Genomic DNA, 25,436 nt, shown 5'->3' on the forward strand with positions numbered 1-25,436 from the left:
ACAAAACTTTAACCACATTGCACAACACTGCTTTGTCGGATAGCAGCATTTCTGCATGTTAAAACTAATTTTTACTGGTTTGTTTGTTTTGTTAATTATTATTGATGTGCTTTATTATTATTATTTTAAATGAAAACAAAGAGAAAATTTTAGGACGTGTTTGTGGCATTTCATGTATTACAGTGGTCTCTTGCCATAATGCGGTTCACCTTTCGTGGTCTCACAGTATTGCAAGTGATTTTTTTAAGTGCAATTTGATGCTTTTTTAACAGCGTGTTGTGCCCTGATTGGCTGTAGATCACTGTCAATCAATCAAATCTGTGCCGTGTCTCCTGTAGAGTAAGGAGTGTGTTTAGCATGCCAAATTTACACAAATCTTCAATCGCTGGCAATGTGACTCTGAAGTGCTGTAACGTACGTTTGCAAGTTTTCTCCCCAACTAACCCCATAATATCGACAAAACCCTAGCACCCAAAAAACAGAGGAAGATGCTAACCATTGCACAAAACTTTGGACTTCTGGACATGGTAAAGGAAGGTAGAAGTTACAAGAGTGTTTAAACAAGAGAGAAAGGTGTGAAAATGTTAATGCTTATCAGAGAAAATAGTGTAGTGAGGGGTTTTACAGCTTTAAAACATACTGTAAAAACAACTATAATAATTGTATAAAAAATAAAGATACCTTGCGGATTTCACTTATTGCTGGCTATTTTTAGAATGTGATGGCTCCTACACACCGTGAAGCTTTTTGTTTGCGTTTATCGTCAGGGTTTTAAGAGACATTTTTCCGTATTAAAACCCAATCGATTTTCACTGGCATCAAGCAGAAGAGTATGCAAAATCACTGGTTGACATTAGATGGCGCTACACAGCTTTAAGCTTCTGACACCTGCTTATAACACAGAAGAAGAAGAGGAGAGGAAGTTCACACAATTGTTTTTAAAGTTACTGGCGACTCGAACAAGTATGGATGGCTCAAGCAGCAGCTCCAGCTCTAGCGATGAAGAAATTATTAGTGTTCTAAAGAGCAATAAGCAGCTAAACGTTCATATCGCCTCAGGGCATCTTCTTCAATGTGCGCTCGCATTGACAGTTTTGCGCTTGAGCGACAAGTGCTGTTTAGTGTAACTTCAGCAGCTCTGTGCATGTAAATAAAAGTGCCGATCTGATTGGTAGAGAAGGCTTTGACGCGGTGCGTCAAAACAAAAAAAATAAGCATAAGACTTTTTTTTTTTTTTTAATGACGCCTGCCGTTGTGAGCGTTGGTGTGCACAATCACATTGACGCCCTTTATTTAGTCACGAGTCGATGGAAAACGTGAGCAAAAAATGTCTCAGTGTGCACAGGCCTTAAGTCCCGCGATTAATAAGTGTATTTTGCTTATCCAAATTGTAGTGCTGCATTATTTCTTATTAAAAGGGGACACATTATGCCCCTATTATAGGATGTAAAATAAACCTCTGGTGTCCCCGGTATGTATCTGTGAAATCTTAGCTTAAAGTACAATACTGATCGTTTATTAAAGCATGTCAAGCCTGCCTTTATTTGTGTGTAAGTGTATGAAAACACATTGTTTTTGTGCATTTCTCTTTAAATGCAAATAAGCAGCGGCTTTCCAGATGAGGGTGTGGCCTTTTCACTATTTTGTCACTCTACAAACAACAAAACAAGTGAATCTCATGCACCCAACATATCAAACATGACCTCTAGTGGATTGAAGCAAACAAGAGCTGAACAATGATATAGAGAAAGAGGTTACAACCTCTGGACTCCACCGGGAAGTGTCTGAACAGTTATTGGAATAATTTATGCAGTTGTTGTGGAGTAAAATTGATTTAAGCTATCGGCTAGCATGTTACTCTGATCGGATGTGTTGGCTTTTGCAATAAAAAAAACTATGTTTATGAATTATTCTGACTGCAATGATGAGTGCGACAACTGACTAGAGTTCTAAGTGCAGCTTTATTAACCTTCAGGCATCGATAACCACATATTCGTGGTTTGAGGCATCTTCTCCTGATAATGTGGAAAATAACTTGAATTACACTTTCTGTTTTGATTGTACAGATAAGAGCAATACATCAATTCAATTTGTTAGGTGTCTACTTTTTGTGTGAACATTCACAATAACAACAAAAGTGTGTGGTTTTGCAAAATATGTACAAGTGTGTGCATTATTTATTTTGTCTCTCTGCGAACTGTTTTTGAAACACGTCACTAAAATGCACTGAAACTCTTTATTAGCCCCCCTTTGTTTTTTGTTTGTTTTTTATTTACAAAATTATGTTGGACAGAGCAAATATTTTTTATAGTATGTCTGATAATATTTTATCTTCTGGATAAAGGTTTATTTGTTTTATTTTGGCTAGAATAAAAGCAGTTTAAAAAAAAAAAACACTTTAGGAGCAAAATTATTAGCCCCTTTAAGTTATTTTGTTTTTCGACAGAACAAACCATCGTTATACAATAACTTGCCTAATAACCGTAACCTGCTTAGTAAACCTAATTATCCTAGTTTAGCCTTTAAATGTCACTTTAAGCTGTATAGAAGTGTCTTGAAAAATATCTAGTCAAATATAATTTACTGTCATCATAGCAAAGAGAAAATAAATCAGTTATTAGAAATGAGTTATTAAAACTATTATGTTTAGAAATGTGTTAAAAAAAACTTCTCTCTGTTAAACAGAGATTGAGGAAAAAATAAACAAGGAGGCTAATAATTCTGACTTCAACTGTATCTATAGAAAGCTTGAAGTGTCTACTTTTAAACAAAGTGAGTGCATGTTGAAAACAAATATTCTTTGATAAAGTAATCAGTATGAAACCAACACTATGTCTAGTTTCTCAATCTCAGCTCATTGTTTTTAATGGGACCACGCCCACCATGATTTGTCAAACCAATCATCCATGTAAGATGCACACAACATGTAAATTGTGGTTAAAAAAAAAAAAAAAAAAAAAAACCAAAACAGAGGAATCTCTTTAAATGCAAATGAGCTGCGGCTTTCCAGAAGAGGGTGGGATCTTTACACTATTCTGCCACTCCAGAAACAACAAAACAAGTGAATCTCATGCACCCAACAAATTACCATAGTGGATTAAAGCAAACCAGAGCTGAACAAAGATAGAAAGAAAGAGGTTACAACCTCTGGACTCCACCGGGAAGTTTTTGAACAGTTATTGGATACATTTATGCAGCTGTTGTGGAGTAAAATTGATTTAAGCTATGGACTAGCATGTTACTCTGTTCTGATGGGTTGGCTTTTGCAATAAAACAAAAACAATGTACTATCAATACAGTTCTCATATGTCTATCTAAAACATAAAAGGTCAGTGACCTGACTAGATGTGTACACCCCTGGGTGAATAATTTCAGGCTTGAGTGTATGTTTATGAATTGCTCTGACTGTAATGATAAGTGTGACGATAGAGTAGAGCTCCAAGTGCAGCTTGATTAAACAAAGGCAGGGTCACGCAGGCAAGGGTCAACAGGAGAAAACACATAAAAGATAATCCAAACAAGTAATCCACAAAGTTAGGTGATAGTCAGGGTAGACGGCGAAAATCCAGAAGGACTGTCCTAAAAAAACAAACAAACAAAAAAAGAAACTCAGAAACACAGGAACTGGGAAAACAATTGGAAATGCACTCTACAGAGATACAAGACTGAGGAATGATTAAGCATGAATGGGAGGGTGTCAGTGTCCAGATTGATATCAGCTGTAACAGGTAGTCTGAGTGGGCATAATAAGCATAAGCATAATGGGAAGTGTAGTCCGGGAGAATGGCTGGTTGAGATAACTGAAGTGGTCTCTAGTGAGTCGGGTGGGCACTCCAGCTAATAGTCGTAACATAGACAGTGTCTTCAGGAATCTCATGATCTATTGATTTTCTGTGGTGGTGCAGGCATCTACACATTTATTTACTTCTACTGACTTAGCAGTAGATGTCATGTTTTGTATGCGTGTACCTGTATATGAAATGTACCAATTTAGCCCTCAGGGAAATCTAGAAAAGATAATTAGACAAAATTGGCTGTGATATTAATGTTGCATTGAGAGATATATGGAACAAAATCAATGCCTAAAGTCTTGAATTAAAAAGCTTGTTGAATATCACAAACTGAAAAAAATAATACACCGTATTAACAAGTTCTTGCATTTTAATGACTTGAATTCCAGGGTTTGTATTTTTAGGTCCTGAAATTTAACATATCTGTATATTTAAGCTTTGAATATTTCAACGAAAAATATTTCAAACACGTTTTCATACTTAAAAATTCAATAATTCATATTCAATTTTCAGATTTCACTTACAAAATATTCAATACCCTTTAAAAATACGATGTATAATATTCAAAAGGTAATTTTCAGTTCATTTTATTTCAGTTCAAATATTCGCTTCCAAAAATTCAGTGGATCAAATTCGACTGTTAAAATTCAACATTACATCCGGGAACTGCAGGAAAAGCAATAGATTGCAGATTGAAGATCGCCAGCTGCTCTAGCTTTCACCAGCAGGTGGAGATGGAATAATGTAAGATTTTTAACCCAGTAAACAGGCGAGAAAAAGGCTATTAAAGGCACAAAAGTAGCATTTAATATCGATATCAATGTTTTGGACATTATAAATGATAAAAAGTATGAGTAAAATGAGTAAATGAGGTTTTAGTCATCTATATTTGCCCTTATGTAACGGAAGCCAGCTGGTGATCGCGTAAATCTCAGTTCTCGGATCCAGTGACAGACGTTGTTCTGCAATCTTATCGGAGCTTATGCCGGCTCCCTCCCTGCTCGGACCGGTGCAGTTACTTGCACACAAACCGTCTTTTGATGAATATGATGTTACACATTGTCTATCTTTATTGACTCTTTCTTCCATAGACGCGAAGTATTATATTGACAGCTAAAGAATATAAAAGTAAGAGAAACAGGAAAGGAAATATTATAATAATAATAATACAAAATAGATAAACATTGACAGGGCTAAGAACAATTACGAACAAAGATATTCAAAAGCAGAGATATTTTATGAGAATGTCACACAAAACAGTTTACTTGGAACTGTTAAACAGTGTTCAGGTATGATTTAAGGTTGGTTATGGATGGGGCGTCTAATTTAAAATAATCTAACATAACGTGTGAATGCATTAAAGGAGCGTCTTCAGTTATTATTTAAACGCAGCTATGTCAGGATTGGGATAGGTTATATAATTTCATTATTTAAATTATGATTGTTAATATTAATATTTTATGACATGTATTTGGGCTATTGCGCTTAAATAAGTCATCCGTGATTCTAAATTAATATTTCTATTTATCCTTTGTAGCTATCACTTTGATATCGTCTTTCTCTTATTTTTTTCTATTTTTTGTGGTTCTGCCACGGTTACGTTTGCAAAATGTCTTTAGTTTGTCCAGAATATTGCTTTTCCACTAAAATAGAGACGAAGCAGAAGGAAAATGAATGAATTGATGAATGAATGAAATGATTGACGTTTTTATGCATGTGTGGTGTGGCTTGCACACGACAAAGACGAACGAGTGGCCGCGAGCTCCGGTGGCCGGTCAGAGCCAGCGCCGCATATCAAACTGGTTAAGAGATGCTGGATGGCTGCCAATATATAATAGGAATTCTTCCGAAGTTTCAGATGATATCTGGGCTTGTGCATAATAATGTAAAATAAAAGTGAAAGTCATGACATTTGGCCAAGCATAAGAATAGCCTACAAGAGTGTTTCGATTATTATCATGACATGTCATGCTTGGGATTATATGAATAACACCTCGCTGTTTACCATTTCCGAAAGTGGAGCTGACGTCGGCGCGAAATTGCTTGTACAATTGTAAAAAGAGTGATGAATATTAATGGATTTCTTATAGCCTATCTGTCATTTCTGATAATATAATTGATTTAACTAGTGAGAGAGTATCCAACATTCATTTAGCAAAAATGCATCCAGAATCCTAAACCAATAACTTTGTCAAACAAAAATTATGATTTTATAGGCTACTGATTTTTTTTAAAACAAGAAAAAAGAAACTATTAGTTACCCTAGCAGTTGTTTATTTAAATATGATCATCTCAAAATATTAAATAAAAAAAATAATGGTTTGACTTTGTGAAATCATAAAGCAGACTTGCAGAAAAGAGTTAATAGAATAAATGAGCAAATACATTCTCTCCAGTAGATGGCGATTACAGCTCAGTAATAATCCCATGATTTGCAGAAACCACTCAACCACGCATGTCAAACCACACATTCTAAACATTAATCTTATGAAACTAGCTGAAGTGACAACTATATTAAATTTAAACCAGTTTAATTAAGTTTATATGTTTAATAACTGCAAAAAAGATCAACATTGCTAATCATAAAATACAAACGGTCGCTGAAAAGTTATAAATAATGGTTTTCTCATTTAATACTGAAAACAAATTAAAGTCAGTTATAACTACCTATTATCAATCCACAGGCGACTCATTTTATTACTTATAATTGGCTACGACATTGCCACTTGCGTTACATTTTTCTCGCCTATAGGCTACATAACAATAAAACAATATTCTGGACAAACTAAGACATTTTGCAAACGTTTAACCGTGGCAGAACCCCAATAATTAGAAAAAAGAAGAGAAAGACAGGCAGAGTGATAAAAAGGATAAATAGAAATATTAATTTAGAATCATGACTTATTTAAGCGCAATAGCCCAAATACATGTCATAAAATATTAATATTAACAATCATAATTTAAATAATGAAATTATATAACCTATCCCAATCCTGACATAGCTGCGTTTAAATAATAACTGAAGACGCTCCTTTAATGCATTCACACGTTATGTTAGATTATTTTAAATTAGACACCCCATCCATAACCAACCTTAAATCATACCTGAACACTGTTTAACAGTTCCAAGTAAACTGTTTTGTGTGACATTCTCATAAAATATCTCTGCTTTTGAATATCTTTGTTCGTAATTGTTCTTAGCCCTGTTAATGTTTATCTATTTTGTATTATTATAATATTTCCTTTCCTGTTTCTCTTACGTTTATATTCTTTAGCTGTCAATATAATACTTCGCGTCTATGGAAGAAAGAGTCAATAAAGATAGACAATGTGTAACATCATATTCATCAAAAGACGGTTTGTGTGCAAGTAACTGCACCGGTCCGAGGAGGGAGCGAGCCGGCATGGGAGACAAGCTCCGATAAGATTGCAGAACAACGTCTGTCACTGGATCCGAGAACTGAGATTTACGCGATCACCAGCTGGCTTCCGTTACATAAGGGCAAATATAGATGACTAAAACCTCATTTACTCATTTTACTCATACTTTTTATCATTTATAATGTCCAAAACATTGATATCAATATTAAATGCTACTTTTGTGCCTTTAATAGCCTTTTTCTCGCCTGTTTACTGGGTTAAAAATCTTACATTATTCCATCTCCACCTGCTGGTGAAAGCTAGAGCAGCTGGCGATCTTCAATCTGCAATCTATTGCTTTTCCTGCAGTTCCCGGATGTACTGTTGAATTTTAACAGTCGAATTTGATCCACTGAATTTATGGAAGCGAATATTTGAACTGAAATAAAATGAACTGAAAATTACCTTTTGAATATTATACATCGTATTTTTAAAGGGTATTGAATATTTTGTAAGTGAAATCTGAAAATTGAATATGAATTATTGAATTTTTAAGTATGAAAACGTGTTTGAAATATTTTTCGTTGAAATATTCAAAGCTTAAATATACAGATATGTTAATTTTCAGGACCTAAAAATACAAACCCTGGAATTCAAGTCATTAAAATGCAAGAACTTGTTAATACGGTGTATTATTTTTTTCAGTTTGTGATATTCAACAAGCTTTTTAATTCAAGACTTTAGGCATTGATTTTGTTCCATAGAGATACTAGAATAAAAGATGAAGGACTTTTTGGAAGAAAGTATCATATTAAATTTTAAGAGTGATTGAGCATCATGCTAATAATACAATAATTGTAAGGCTTCTGGTATGCTGTAAAAAGACCAGCGGAAAGCAGAGGAAGAAAGGAAGGAAGGAAGGAAGAAAGAAAGAAAGAAAGAAAGAAAGAAAGAAAGAAAGAAAAAAAGAAAGAAAGAAAGAAAGAAAGAAAGAAAGAAAGAAAGAAAGAAAGAAAGAAAGAAAGAAAGAAAGAAAGAAAGGAGATTAATCAGCTCAGAATTTTTACGCCTGTTTGGGTGTAATCTCCTGCTGCTCGAGCTTTTCACAAAAGCGTGTTTTCCTTGCCTATCACTCAATATGTATCACACAGTCAGGTACAAAAATAATGTGTCAAATATTTATCATACACTTCAATGAGTTTATGAATTTGGACTACAGGAGGGTTTCAAATGATCTTCAGCTCAAGCTATTGAACCGGTACAACAGTCAGAGAGAAAAGCTCAGGTGTTAAGTTTTATTTTGAACGTGACACATTTTGTTGCAAACTCCTAATTGCAAGTTTTCAAATGGGGATTATGGCATAAAATAAACACAATAGTTTTGCATATGTATAAATTATCACTTTATAATAATAAATAATTCATAAAACCTAGCATTATTTATACTGTTACACAATATAAGTAATGAGTAAACACATAGTCGTTATTTTTTATTTATTTAGGTATTTATGTATTTATTTATTTATTTATTTATTTATTTATTTATTTATTTATTTATTTATTTATTTATTATTATTATTATTATTATTATTATTTTCATCATTATTATTATTAAAGTTCTATGTTAAATCCTAAACACTTTGTTTCAACATATTTTCTAACATGTATAAAATTAATTTATTTAAAATGTAACAATTTTTTAAAACACTTTTTAAAATCTATAAATATCTTAATTACTTTGAGGGTCTACTTAGGGTAAATATTACCCCAGGACATCTCTGTAAACATCTAAAAGAAGAGCTCACCACTGCACCAAAGCCCAATATCCAAAAAGACAAGACTTGGTGATCAATCTGAGCCCTGAAGGCTATCTGTGGGTCAGCTGGCACTTATCAACCCTCCTGATATGCCCATTAAAGCGAGAGTTTGGACAGCCGTGTCACATCTTCTGACGCCTGCATGAAAAGCTCTGCCTAATTGCAGATGGCTGTTGTTTTATCCCTCCGCAGGAATGATTCTCTTAATTATTAAATGTTTGGTACAGTGTAGCGTGGCTAAGTGGCTGCAATTTGGGGCGCTTTTGCCCTTGGGTTCAATTACGGTACTACACTGCTGAGCGCAGAGTATTTAATACTTTGTCAAATCCAGTCTTATAAAGCATCTCGGTCTGCGCCTTGGGACTCTTCGTAAAACATTTAGATATATTTCTTTTTTTTTTTTTATTGTCATTTTAATTTTTTTTTTTTTTTTACAGAGGCTAAAATGAAACTTTACGTAATGAGTAGTAAGCGTGCAGTGCAATGGGAAATAGCGAAGCTCTCATAAATTTGAGATATGCTTTGGAGCTCTCTCATTTGATTAATAAATCTATCCCAGGCTATTATATAAGTGTAATGAAGTGCTGAATGCACATGGATGTTTTAGTGAAGTTAGCATAACTTGCTTACTATTATTGATGATGATGATGATGAAGATGACGGTGATTAGGATAATAATAATAATAATAATAATAATAATAATAATAATAATAATAATAATAATAATAATAATAATAAAATCTGAGATTCTTTTTTTAAATTATTATTAGTAAATTAAATCTAGCATTTTATGCAAGCATAAAGGCTTACCAGAAGCACATTAGCTAGATTAACCTGTGGGATCCTAACTCAGGCTTCATCCTCACCATCTTTTCACTCCCCAAGGCTTCGGATATTTTCCCTTCAGGTCTTCAAACATGTCAGCGGTGATGCTTTTTTGTGATGACAATACCAAAGGCCGACGTCAGGTGTTTTATGAGAGCCAAAATGGCTCCCTATAGGGTCAGATCTATTTCTGCCACCCAATTAAAAGGTGTTGAGTGGCCGTGCGGCACAGGTGGTTCACATGGGGCAGGGCGTTTGACACTGAGGACCCTGTTTCTTGCTTAGCTGTTAACTCTAAGTCCCAACATTAATGGGGGCCCTAATGATGTGCTATGCATCAGGGGAACAAAGTATGCTGCGAAAAATCACTGGACACCCACTGCTGAGCGTAAACCCTCTCAATTAACACCCTGCCCTTCGGAGACCAGCGCTGATAGCAATGCCACCCACAGTGCCAGTTGGCCCCACGCAGGGACAGGTAGGAGGATCTGAATCAGATGAGATCCTCACATGTTCAGCTGAGATGAAGCCACAGTTTCTGCTCAGAGACAGGGTTTTTTATATAGCGAGGTGTTAAAATATTGCACAGCAGTTTGTAGGAAATGGGTGGTCTTGGCATGTTTTGACATTTTAAAACTGAACATTTTTTTTAGAAGTATAGCTGAGAAAAGTTTGTGAAAGTGACATACTTTCAAATGTAGTTGATGTTTTTATTATACATTTTTTTTCAATAAAAATGTATATAGGTTAAAGTTAAACATCTTGAAAGTTACATTTAAAAAGTAAATAAATATTGTGCGTTTTATGGTTATTGTAATTTAGGTGTAAACATAGACGCTCCAAAGACGTCTGAAATTTTATTAATAAAAACTGTAACTACGTTTTTTATTTACTTATTTATTTTTAGCTCAATAAACTACTAGTAAGGTAGTAGTTGGGTTTAGGTTCACTTAAAAAAAAAAAAAAAAAAAATATATATATATATATATATATATATATATATATATATATATATATATATATATATATATATATATATATATGACAAAAAGTCTTGACTGCATATGTTTTTATGTTACTTTAACTTAATTGAATAAGTCAGCCTTCAATTGCATTTTTAAGTTTTACAAAGTTTCACTTAATATGTTTAGTCAGTTTGACGGACGTAAGTTGAGCTGACTGAAAAATTCACATGATTCAACTAAAGAAATATAAGGCAGCAAAACGTTTTGCAGTGTTTTGAGTAGGATTAGGGGTGTAGAATTGTATCACAGTTTATACTGTACTAATAAACAGCCAATATCGTATGAATAAGCAGGTGATAAGTCAGTAGTTGGAAATAGATATGGTAACACTTTAGGTTAGGTCACAATTCATGGTACTAACAAAGCATCTAATAGCACAACTAGCTTAATAAACTATGAATTAGCTGTTTATTAATAGTTAGTAAGGTAATAGTTGTGTTTAGGTACACTGCAATAAGCCATATGACAAAGCCATCACAGCATATGTTTTTATGTTACTTTAACTTAATTGAATAAGTTAATCAGGCTTAAACTGCATTTTTTAAGGTTATACAAAGTTACACTTAATATTTTTAGTCAGTCTGATTGTTGCACTGTAAGTTGAGCAGACTAGAAAGCTTCACTTGATTCAACTAAAATAAGGCAGCAACATTTTTTTTTTTTTTGCAGTGTTTTGGGTAGGATCAGAAGTGTAGAATTGTATCACAGTTTATACTGTAAGTACTAATAAACAGCCAATATCTTATGAGTAAGCAGGTAATAAGCCAGTAATTGGAAATATATATGGTAACACTTCAGTTTAGGTCACAATTCGTGGTATAAACAAACCGTTTAATAACACTATAGCTTAATAAACTACTTATTAGTTGTTTATTAATAGTTAGTAAGGTGGAAATTGAGTTTAGGTTTTGGGTATAGGATTAGGGATGCAAAATGAGATCATACTTTATAAATACTAATCAACAGTTAATAACTTAATAATATGCAAGTAGTAAGCCAGTAGTTAATAGCATGAATTGTGATTAACTAAAGTGTTACTATTAATATATAAGATACAAGGAGATAAGTCAGAGAAAGTAGACAGTTGAATTGAATTGACCATAAATTATTATTTTGGCTATAGTTATTTATTTGTTTATTTATTTGTTTGTTTATTTATTTATTTATTTATTTGTTTATTCGTTTATTTATTCATTCATTAATTTGTTTGTTGAATAAATTGTTTTTTCACTAAATGACATGACAACACTTAAATAAAAATTTGGTAGGTAATGCTGGATAATGTATGACTAATAATGAAAAACGCTTGTACAACATTATTAACCATAGTTTAATATTTACTTATGCGTAAATAAATGCGAATTCATGCTTCTTATTATTAGTTGATTAAGAGTGAGTTAACATGAACTAACTTTATTTCTTTTAAGCAACGTTAACAAAGATGAATAAATACTGTAAAAACATGTTCATATTTTTTATTGTTTGTTCATGTCAGTCAATACATTTACTAACATCAACTAATATAACCCTTATTGTAAAGTGTTAACCGTACTAAATAAAATAAAATCTTCAGTTGTTCATTCAGCGATTAACATAATTCATTACTTGTGCCGTACTACCGTGTATATCAGGAGCTGGTATCCCATGGAGAGCAGTGTGTCGTCAGTCAATCAGCTGTGGAAAATCTGTATCTCTATCAAATGTAGGTGTAGTAGTCAGGATGGAGAACCCAACTGCGTCTCCATAGCAATATAATTATAGAGCACTACATTAACGAGTTTTTGAAGAGCACAATACAGTGAGCGTTGAATAGGAGCTGATATGAATGACTGACTGAAGGTGTCATGATTCTGTGTGTGTGAGACAGAGAGGGAGAGAGAGACTGGGTTTAGGTATATCTAGAGGGATGCAGAGCCAGCTGTGTCATTTCATTAATGGCTCCACAATACCAGCATCCACCTCATAGCCTACACCTTGCCTAGAAGCCAGCGGGCTGACCTTGATTTATGTCCTTTCTCTACACCCCTTCTTTTCCTCATATCAGTTTGCTTTTCCAGCCTCATATTCTCTGTATTAGTTCTGTAGATTCTTCCCTGCTCTTCTCACGGCTCATCCTTTCTGTTGCTGTCAGTTATGTTTTCACATTGTAAGAAAGAAAAGAAAAACAAAAAGGAAATCTTAGATGTATATATTCAAGCTCTTGGGCTGACCTTGCTTTCTAATATTTGTGATCAAAGTGTGGTCAAAGTGTAGGAGAGAGTAGGGTCAGTTCATTTTTTTGATAGAATTGTTATTAAATATGCAGCATAGGCTCATTCTGAAAATGTAGCCCTATATACATTTCTGGAGATTACGAATTATGTAGCCAGAGGTATGTATGTCTTTAAAACAAACACTACAGGGCGGTATGATGCCATTCCATTGTATGCTTACCAGCTGACTGCTTATATCCATATGCTTTCCTTTTGTTATCAGTTTTCCCAGTAGCTTTCCATGTATATTGGTGGACTTGAGACGCCGAGAGGAGTTGACCACAATGAAAAGTCTGGTGAAGAACAGTTCTAGAAAGTTGGTAAGATAAAAACAGAAGCTAAAAAATACAATAAACAAGTAAATAACTAGGTGAGAATATGGTAAAATCTGAAAATATGGCAAAAATCAGGCGAGGGCTTTACTTTTTCTGGATTTAATTTTAAAACTGTTGGTTGGTTTTAGGCATGTGGCTGAATGGGTCAATCGGTGCTTCTGAAAACACTATTGGTTGGGTTTAAGAAAGGAGGGTGTGTCAGTTGATCAATCAGTCAGTCATTCAATCAGCCAGTCAGTGAGTCGACAGCAGCCTCTAGTGGATTTATGTGAGAAGAGCAGGTGTGAATGGCACTCGCGAGACAAATTTGAGATCTCAAAAAGCGAAAACAAAAATCGCAAAAATGTATCTCCTGGGATGCGTTTGGCACTCTTCAGAAATGCATATAGCAGTACATTTTCAGAATGAGCCTTGGTTGCAAATATGACAGTTTATTGGATGTTTAAAATATAAAAAAGAAACATCAAATAAATGCAACATGATTTAGATTAAACAAATACTTGGTTACAGAATTATTTTTACTTAATTCGTATACATAATTTCACTTAATCTCTAAGTATAAAAACATTTTAGTGTATGACTTCTATACTGTAAATTGCTGCAAATTTTTTGGCCTAAATGTAAATTAAAAACAATATAAATCAAGTTTTTTATTAATCTGTTAGCCAGCACTCATGTTTGGGGATTTACCCCTTCCTAACTTTGCTTAGTAACTCTTATGCCTAGTTCAGACTGCGTGATTTTAGCCCCGATTTTGGCTCGCCGACAGGATTTTTGAGAAATCGCCGACAAATGCCTGAAATCACAGGCAAATCGCTGCTCGCGCACGTGAGTGACAATCACACAGTATGAACTATCAAAGACGCGATCTGAGAGAATCGCCGATGAGTCGCCGATGCCTGTGAGATATTTGGCATGCTAAATATCTGGAGCTGTCGGCGATTCAAATCATGCCGTGTGAATTGAGTTTTGACTGAAAATAACATCAGCCATCGCCTACAGCCAATGAGAGAGCAGCTTTCACTTGTGTGTGCATGTGTGTATACCTGCTGCAGGACAGCGGGAGGCTGGGCGAGAAGTTAAAAGCGCTCTTTTTCGGTTTATTTGAACCCACGAAATGGAGGGAAAACTAGTGGAGGTTTGACAGGACTCAGGAGCAACCATGTCTGTTTGACGTTTCATACAGAAAGAAATTAGTTTATTATCAACGTTGAGGAGAAATGGCTAATTCCCTTTAAACCCAGGTGAGCAAACATGTACATGTTCTAACGAAACGCTAGCCCAGATAGTCATTCAGTGTGAAAACATCTGTGACACGACTACTTTGAAAATCATGCAGTCTGAACTCGGCATTAAGTTCTTGACTCCAGTGAGCTATAAGCATAAATTATGCCGGCAGCTAGCTCTCTGCAACTCTCAAATGGTCGCCCACTGAAGCTAATCAGGGCTGCACCTGGTAAGTACCTTGATGGTAGACCACACGGGAAATCTAGGTTGCTGCAGGAAGTGGTATTAGTGAGACCAGAAGGGGGCGCTTAACCTGCAGTCTGTGTGAGCCCTAATGCCCCAGTATATTGACTGGGACTCAATACTGCTTAGTGAGCAGTGAGACGTAAAAGCAGAGCTAACTCTCTGTGGTCATTAAAAATCCCAGGATGTCCTTCGAAAAAGAGTAAGGGTTTAATCCTGGCATCCTGGCCAAATTTGGCCTCTGGCTTTGGTCCATCATTGCCTCCCAACAAACACCAAATCATAATTGGCTTCATCACTATGTTTCCTCTTCACCAATCAGCTGTTGTGTGGTGTGCGGTCTGGTGCAATATGGCTGTCATCACTAATCCAGGTGGATGCTGCACACTGGTGGTGGATGAGGAGATCGCTAAATGTGTAAAGCACTTTAAGTGTCCAGAAACAAGCTATATAAATGTAAGGAATTATTATCATTAATTAGGTATGATTGGAAAGGAAACACTTTGAGCTTTACTATGAGCTATCTAGAAAGTTGCATGCTAAAAAATATGAAAAGTTATACATTATAAAGCAATGAGAAAGAAAAAATGTACAGTGTTTATTATTTGTTTTTGTATATACAAATACAGGAAAACATTAATGTAATAAAATAGAAAACAGTGAACACTAGAAAACTAAAGCAGTTGCTGAATAATTTGGTCAACATGCACAGTTCATGCATCTTTGGAAAGAACACACTTTAGGCTTTACTATCTATAATCTTTCATAAACAAATAAATGAAATTAGTCCTGGATCAATGCAGAAAAATAATAGGTCAAAAACCACACATCTCCTGAGTATATGTTTTGAATTTGATGGCAATATCCTGCAAAATGACATTTCTGGAAATATTTTTCTGAAACAATGTCTTGTGATTTTTTCCCCGCTCATTTTATGTGAAGAAGCAGCCTGATGACCCCATGTACTGAGGTTTCTACCAACTATTTTTGTAAATTGTGAAATAATAAACAGAAACATATAGTATGATTGATTTATTTGAGCACAAAAAGTACATAGTGTGAAATGAGACCAATGCATATGTAGCAAAAAAGTCTTACTAGAGTTGTTTTTTTTGCCCACTCACTCACTGACTGAAACAGGTTCTGAATCTGGAATATCTTTTCCAAAGAGTTTGCTGTTGGCTGCTGCTTGAAACCCACTCCATCAGACATTCAGATATGTAGCTGTTAATTTGTGAAAGACAAAACAAAAATACAGAATAAGGATTCTAGTTCTAAATAATCCTGTCAAAATGTCCTTGCTCTATTAAACTTAATTTAATGAAATATTTAAAAAAAAGAAAAATAAATTCAAAGGGTGGCTAATAATTTTGACTACTGTATATATATATATATATATATATATATATATATATATATATATATATATATATATATATGAAATAAATAAAATAATGCCCCTTTGTTTAGTATTTTAACACCCAGTTTATTTAAAAATAAACCTAGCTTCCAATTAAGTTCAGGTCTCTCCACACGCCATTGTCCTACATACAGTATTTTAGCCAGGCGTGACAATTTAAATACGACTCATACCGTAGCAAAGTTTCTTTCAAAAGAAGTAAAGTTTTCAATTTGTGAAATGGCAGATTTAAATAAGGTTCCGCCAGCGCGCACTTACACTTGCAGGATCCCACAGAGCCCCATTTCCTCAGCCCATGCCTTCAGTAACAATAATAACCATCAGCCCACAGAACATGAGCAAACATGCAGCACAAAGACGCTCTCTGGAGCTGCTCCATTACCCGCCATCATCAGTCGAGGGGTGCGAGGGGTTTTAGAGGGAGACCACAGCGATGCCCGTCGATCTGGACGCACAAATCACAACCTTTTCCCTGCAGAAGCGGAGGTCTTTTTATATTACTCAAACGGCCAATCAGCCCCCTCTCTCAGAAAAAAAGTCAAATGCTTCTTTCATGGGTCTGATGAAGCATAATGACCAGAGGACAATTTCCACTCTTGGGGCCTGAAATGGGATTTGAGTCAGTCCTCGGGGGTGTGTGAGGCCCGTAATTTACCTCAGTGTGTGTTCGGGCACCTGTAAAAGGCTTTAATGCAAAAAGCATAGTCTGAAACACTCCTCCAGACGATACAAGCACTGGATGTCAAATTTGAGCCCCTGAAAGCCACATTACAAAGACCCTACGCAGATCCCCTACGGTTTACACAATCACAGAAACTAGTTTGAACTTTTTTTCTGAATTAAACTAATTTGGCTTCTGAAATGAGCTGGCCATTGAGATTGGTTGAAGCTTGCAGAATGTCATTATGCAGGAGCTATGGCTATTAGGGGTGGAACAGAACAAAAAAATAACAATTCAGTACTTTGGTTTTGGGGCTATGGTTTTTTGGCATGGTTTTGGTACTAATGGTGATCTTTTTTACATTCACATATAAATACGATATATATATATATATATATATTAGTAATATTAGTAATATTAGTAATTAGTAATATATATATATATATATATATATATATATATATATATATATATATATATATATATTAGTGCTGTCAATCGATAAAAAAATAACTGATTAATCACACTTTTTTTACATATAATCGCGATTAATCACATTTAAAAGACTAAAACTTGTAATTTTGGTTGTTTAAAAAAACTTTTTAAATTATATATATAATTATTTCTTATAATTTTTGTTTAACTTGTAACACAGATTTCTTCATGTAAACAACATACCCACAATAAACCATCCTGGTTTGAGAGCCATATTTATTATAGAAATTAAAACACAGGCATGTTAATGCCATTTGAATTTCAAAACAAACAATGCCAATAAAGAAAAAAAATTATTTCCATGTTGGTTTCTAAGTGGACTGCAAAAATGCCAAAATACAGGCATTGGAAATATGGAAAATTAAAAATAATAATAAGGGACTGAATACAAACAATTGCGCTCATTGAAAAGTTGTATTGCTAAGAGTTGAGAACATTTATTATAAAGCAGAATAAATTTTGCTTAGTCCTCCTTTACATTCAGCCAGTTGCTAAGACAGTCCAGTCTGTTGACATTATCGGGGGACAATGTGGCTCTTTTTTTTTTATGATATGAGCAGAGAGTGAGAACAGTCTCTTACAGTCAGGATCACTGAATCAGCATATGCATTTCAGTGCCTAACTGATGCCACTGGTGCTGCGGCAAGGACGTAAGAAGCATCAAGCGGTACATCAAAGGCACACATAGGTACTCGCTGTGTCACACCAAAGACTAATTCTTACAGGGACTTTGGTCACACCATCTCTAAACACTTAAACAACTTTGAAGGATACGGACAACAATGTTTACGCATTTGTTCTTGTTGCTAGGAAACGTGCACACACACACACATAGACACAGACACACACACACACACACACACACACACACACACACACACACACACACACACACAAAACGCTTGCATAAATCCTCAATATGTTTTTGTAAACCTGCTTGTGTTAAGCACAAAACAAGATATTTTGAAGAATGTTGGGAACCACACAGTTGATGGTAACAATTTGGACCATCAGTTGTTCGCCTAATAATAGAAACATATCAAAAAATTTTTGTTTTGTGTGAAACAGAAGAAAGAATCTCATTCAAGTTTGCACTGTAAATCTGTTTGCACTGATCTTTTCTTTTTCATTGACTTTTTATGTTGAAGTAATATGTATTGTCTGGGTTATTGCTGTTGTAAATTATGAACAGGTAATAAACTGCCAGTACTTTTTTGTTATTATACAGATATAATTATCTGCATGCTGTTTCAAACTACTAATGTCAATAAAATTAGCTTTGTGAAACTGCACAGCAGAGATCAATGACCCAAAATGCAGATTAGAAATCATAAATAAATGAAAAAAAAAAAAAAAAACTAAACACTTGCGGAAATGCAGAACCTGTAAATGAACTGACATTATTTACAGTGTGAAATAAGTAGAGGGTGAGTAAATAATAACAGAATAATAAATTACCGAAATCTCATTACGTCTCAAACATCACTTACAGCTTGAAATATCTATAGTGTGTACATGGTAATTTAGTTCTTAGTAGTTATATACAGTAGATAGACAGGTAGTACTTCAGATCAGCAGAAAGCTCTTTGAAAAAATAAATAAATGCTGTCTATAAAAGTGAACTCAGATCTGCACAGATGGCTTCATACTCATCTGTACATATGTGAATTACACATGCGCACACACACACACACTGGCAAACACACACTGTTAATAACTGTGATAATATATCACTTTTTTCCTCCCCAATGATCTTCCTTCTACCTTGCCTTCAAGCTTTCACTTTATTTATATGCATTTATACTTGCAGTTATTCACTTGGCAGATTTAGCAAAGTGGCTTTAAAATGCACATATGGTGCTATGTTGAAGTAAGAAAGTAAATAATACAGTATATATAGATAAAGCTAAAATAATTTAAACCTAAGCTTTTATGCTTATGATAATACATTTACTTTACTGCAGACGTGGAAAGTAGAGTATGTTCAACATGAACGTCAACATATATAGATTTGTAAAGCATTTTTTGTACTGATCTCAGATTTTGTGGGCACATTTATATTTATAGAGATTTCTGTTGGTTGGCTTTGGATCCCAGTTGGATTTCCCTGTCAGGGAACAAAACAAAACAAAACAAAACAAAACAAAACAAAACAAAACAAAACAAAACAAAACAAAACAAAACAAAACAAAACAAAACAAAACAAAACAAAACAGAACAAAACAAAAAACAGAACAGAACAGAACAGAACAAAACAAAAAACTGAACTCAACTCAACTCAACTCAACTCAACTCAACAACTCAACTCAACTCAACTCAACGAAATTAAATTATAAAGAATAAATTAATAAATTAATTAATTAATAAAATAAATAAATAAATAAATAAATAAATAAATAAATAAAATAATTTTACTATTCAATGCCTGCTTTTTTTTTTTTTTGGTATTTTATAGAATTTTTTCTACTCTAGCTAGCTGTTTAGTGCTCATTTAGTTTCACATTAAATTGTGTTTAGGACATATTTCAAGGAAAATACTTGACTACTACTGTTAAAAGAATGTATTGTGTTAGTAAAACTATATAATATAATATAATATAATATAATATAATATAATATAATATAATATAATATAATATAATATAATATAATATAATATAATATAATATAATAAATATAATATAATATAATACAATACAATACAATACAATACAATACAAAACAATACAATAATATAATATAATATAATATAATATAATATAATATAATATAATATAATATAATATAATATAATATAATATAATACAATGATATAATATAATAGTATACAATCCAATCTAATCCAATCTGATCTAATCTAATCTAATATAATATAATAGTATACAATCCAATCTAATCCAATCTAATATAATCTAATATAATATAATTTAATATAATATTTTAACCAATATTATTATTATATGAAAACTGTGATGTTTTAGACAACTATGGAACAGACTGTTTTACTGTGTTAGAGGCCATTGAATTTAGCAGTCCCCGAAGGGAGTTTAGAAACCTCAGCAAATGCATGACATGTAAGAATTGACTGTTGCGGAGCTCTGTCAGGAAAAGAGTGAGCACAGCAAATAGAAAGCCAAAGGTCAAGAGAATATGAAGCACTGTGGAGGAAAGATGAGCAAGTGGGAATGCGGAAAGAGTCATGACCCCAGATCAGGCAGGGCATAATGAATAAAGAATAAAGTCCAGATTATCAGAGGTAATGAAAAGTGTGTAAATGAGTAAATATTTTACATGAGGATAAGGACAAATTCTGTTGTTGATAAAGTACTACATGAAAGATGCTAGGGAAGAGGGAATTAAATATACTAAAATACACAAGTTGTTGTTTTCAAAGAACTTTAAAAGAACATATTGATGTTAGGAGACATTTTGATGATATTATAAGGTCTTGAGGATGGCAGGTTTGCTTTTGCTGTGAAAGAGCACCTCCTTTGGGATTTGTATTTTCGTCAGGGTTTGATTGTGCTTTTTTGGAATTGGTCCCCATTTTGGGAATGATTCCCTAGTTCAAGAAAAAGATGACCATTATTCTGGTTTACTATAGTAATTTTACAATCTGACTGTAATTACAATGTGGTATAAGAGGGCAACCACATGGTCTAGTTCATCTTCAGAGCTTCTTCAAATGTTAGCAATATATTTGTATTCATAACAAATATAAAAAAATATTACCCTATAAGATAAATATGTAATTGATTTCACTCAGTATGTATTAAAACATCAGGATGAAGAATGTGTGAGCATGGTTAACATGAATTATTCCTTTCTTTTTTTTTTCTTTTCTTTTATTCTTTTTTTTATTTTTGCAATGTGAAATTTAAAACTTTCCCCTTGGTGGATATGGCATAAAATAAAATTAAATTAAATTAAATTAAATTAAATTAAATTAAATTAAATTAAATTAAATTAAATTAAATTAAATTAAATTAAATTAAATTAAATTAAATTAAATTAATAATTTTGATTAATTTAGCTTAATAATAATTTATTGATTTATTTAAAGAGTTCAGGCTTAGCTACAGCAGGTTTGGCATGCTGTCCCGGGAGAAAACCCTGAGCTCAGAGATACTTGAGCCCAGGGCTTCCGCCTAGTCACATAGCACAGAAGGGGGTCAAAGATCAGGTAGGTCTCGTGAGCTCCCACTGGTAAAGGATAGAGGGATTCTTCAAAAAAACAAAGAAAAGTTTACCCCTTTTTTATGATTTAATGTTAATATTATGGTTATTCTTACTGTGCCAGTTTAGGTTCAGTTCAAAACACAGTTCAGATTTGTTTATTATAATATGTTCAAAAGTGTAATTTTAGGGGCGTGTAGACAGCTCACTGTTTTAGGGGTGTGTTGCTTCACATGAAAATTAGTTTCGACTTCCCAAGAGCCAAGAGCTCCCCCGCTCTGTGTTTGCAACAGACAGTCAGACAGAGAGAAGCTACATGAGTGGGAGGATCAGCAGACAGACAGACCAAGCAGAGAGTACAAAATCATTTGTGTCTTTGTATAGTTTTACTTTGAATGATGGAACTAGAGCCGCGACACGGCACACTCAGATACGCACATTCGGATGTTATTTAAATTGAAACTATTCAGATGTTGCTCTGTGGCGCAGCAGAAACATGAAGTGTCCTGAATCGTGGCTGAAGCGCCTTCGTTTGTACCCTGATAGAAACCTATGTGTAGAGTTCTAAAATGCATGGCGCTGTGTGGTGCGACCTGCAGGCAAGTTCGTTATTTTATTTCCAATGAAGAGATGCACACATGAGGCAACGTGCCTGCACTTTCCAGCTGCACCTAGTTAAGATCACAGGGAACTTCTGTAAACATGAGAAATGCAAACAGTTGAAGATTCAAGACTCAATGAAAAGTACAAGTTTGCAAACCTACCTAAAGGTACAAACAATAATTCAGATTAGAGCGATAAAGTGGAGAATATTGATCTTGTGTTGAGCCCAATGAGCCTTACATCTAAAAATAGAGCAAGGGTGTCATCGCTTTGACTGACACACTGAAAATAGCAGATGTGAAAAAAAAACTGAGGATACAGTGATGCGCCTGTCAAATTCTCATTCATTCAATCAATTATTTATTTGTTTTTGTTTGTTTGTTTGTTCTTTACACTTACAAATGTAAATGTCACACATGTAATTATCTCTCAAAAAGCCAAATAATGATTGAGAAAGAAACACAAGTTTTTGACATTACACATTTCTAGCTACATTTAAGACACAAATGTTGCATAATTTAAAACTTTTTTGTTTGTTTTATATTACAAATATATTTTACATTATTTATTTTTTATTTATATACTTATTTGTTTGTTTATTTATTTATTTTGTTTAATTATTTAGTTCATAAAGTGAACTTAGTTATTTAGTGCATAAAGCTGATGGTTTGATGTGATCAATGTTGTATTGGATGTGAGTTCGCTGGGTATTAAAGGTGGCATTTTGTGTTGTCGTTGCTCTCACAGCGTACAAGGATCTCTCCCCATTCCTGAGCTACTTCATGTCAGGTACAGTACAGATTGACTAGACCGATAATAGCACTAGGTGTGTGTGTGTGTGTGTGTGTGTGTGTGTGTGTTTGTTTGTGTGTAGCATCACTAATAGCTAGAGAAAATGTAGTCCGCTTTTCTAGTAGTGTTAGTAGATGTGTATGTCTCCTTAAATGTTACCTTAGAGAGAGAGAGAAAAAAAAAAGTGTTTTGTGCTTTATCTCCACCCACCATATAGTCATATAGCAACTCTGTAGAGGTGTCTTGATTTTTAGCAATATTGATCCCAGCCGCTGTGTAGATTCCTGTCCTAAAGAGTGTTAATGAATAAAATTGTTTCTTCATTTTCACTGATTGGTGGGCATGCATTGACTCCTTTAATTACTGGAGAGAAGAAATTGGTTGTGCATGTCTTATCATTTAATTGTTTTTTTTTCTTCGGCCTCTCCCTAATTGGGGACTCCATTGTGTTTATCGATCCTGTTTGATGTGCTTTAATTTGGATGCTGTGCAATATATATTTATTAGTTGTGTCTAGCTCTCAGAGAGTGTGGTGTGTTGAGGCTAGCTGTGTATGTGCATGAGTGCAGTCACAATCATCAATGTACAGGAGGTGTGATGCTGTGAGGGAAATTTCCCAGCAGGTAAAGAGCTGCAGGGTAAAATAGGCCCATTCGGCCTCAGTTGACCTTCACTGATTTGGCCAGTAAACATCAGACTCCTGACTCCCCTATTTGTTTATTGTGTATTAGTTAAAGGTCCCATGAAATGAAAATAACGTTTTTAAATGTTAGTATCAGTATGTTTTATCTTAAGAATATCTATAAGCTAGCATGTTCTAAAACAGTGACAAAATGTACATTTAGATGATATAGACATCCAAATGTTGCAGTTTGTCACTCAAATGAATCAACAATTTTATTTTATTATGACCTCATACTTCAGTTTCTCATCAAATCTTCTCATCAATCAAATGCTTTATAGTTGAGGTGTCAAGCTCAGTTCATGGAGGGCCACAGTCCTGCACATTTTAGTTCCAACCCTGCTTCAGCATACTTACCTGTAAGTATCAAACAAGCCTCCAGGACTTATTTTATTAAGGTTTAATTGATTAAAGATTAGAGAGACAGTGATAGCGCCATTTCGGTGGATGGGGATTATTGGGAGGCCATGATCATGATGGCCGATGGAGGGAATTTGGCCAGGACACTGGAGTTATACCCCTACTCTTTTACAAGAAGTTCCATGGTATTTTACTGACCACAGTGAGTCAGGAACTCGGTTTATCGATCGAAAGATGGCACCCACTGACAGTTTGGTGTCCCCTTCTCGTTTACTGGGGCATTAGGATTCAAACAGATCGCAGACTGAGCGCCCCCTGCTGGCCTCACACCACTTTCAACAGCAACCTAGTTTTCTTATGTGGTCTTCCATCCAGGTACTTACCAGGCTCAGTACTGCTTAGCTTCAGTGAGTAACCAGTCTTGGGATGCAGGGTGATATGGCTGTGGCTTCGATACCTTAACCAAACCCAAACCCAACCATCATGGTTATTAACGTCTATACCTACCCCAACCCTTAACCCAACCATAACAGATAAAAACATATACATCTACCCCAACCCCTAACCCATACATCACAAATATTAACGTTTACACCTACCCCAACCCTTAACCCAACCATCACAGATATTAACATATACATCTACCCCGACCCTTAACCCAACCATCACAGATATTAATGTCTACACCTACCCGAACCCTTAATCCAAACCATCACATAAATTAACGTCTACACCTACCCCAACCATTAACCAATTCTTTAACCTAACCATCACAGTTATTGACTTCTATACTTACCACAACTCTAAACCTAACTATCACAATTATTAACATACAGCTGTGAGTTGCAGAGACTTTCATACTTGATGTACTCGCCATTGTTCTGTTATTTGCAACCACGATGCTGAGTAAGCTAACTGTCATGACAAAATGAACAAAGAAGTCAGTAAGTGGAGTTGCTAAATTAATGAATAATTGCCCTGCCCTGTCTATGTGATTCAGCTGAGATTGTCAAACTTTGTATTAAATAATTCACATTTAAAATGCAATTAACAGGACCACATGTTAAAGTCTATTTGAATAAGAAGTCATTAGCCCCTTTCATACAGTGATACCGGTAAATATCTGGAAATTTTCCGGAATGACTTTACCGTTAAATTTATTAAAAAAAAATGTGTTTACACAGGTACGGATGTTCTGGAATTTTTTTTCCGGAAAAGACCATTCACCCATCCATTCCAAAACACCAGTAAATGACCTCTAACTGGCAGTGCTTTTTATTTATAAACATAGAAGAGGTCTACCTTTTCTTGACTGTTTTAACTTTCATATAAAGCTTTAGCATCCATGCAGCTGCTTTGTGATACATCCAAA

At 34.3% G+C, this 25,436-nt stretch overlaps 1 protein-coding gene across 10 annotated transcripts in view; it reads left to right on the forward strand.

The window, feature by feature from the left end:
* The window catches only part of tenm2a (teneurin transmembrane protein 2a), a 1,216,147-nt gene that overhangs the window by 774,063 nt on the left and 416,648 nt on the right, over positions 1-25,436 (forward strand). Inside the window, exon 8 of one of the 10 annotated variants that reach the window (XM_087281568.2) lies at positions 22,978-23,019. The exons of the other annotated variants lie outside the window; for them this stretch is intronic. Coding sequence (XP_087137694.1) covers positions 22,978-23,019 — 42 coding nt within the window. The remainder of the gene's footprint in view (positions 1-22,977; positions 23,020-25,436) is intronic. 10 annotated transcript variants of the gene reach the window in all.

Source organism: Danio rerio, chromosome 14 (assembly GCF_052040795.2).
Source record: "Danio rerio strain M-AB ecotype USA chromosome 14, GRCz13ab, whole genome shotgun sequence".
NCBI classification, from domain to species: Eukaryota; Metazoa; Chordata; class Actinopteri; order Cypriniformes; family Danionidae; genus Danio; species Danio rerio.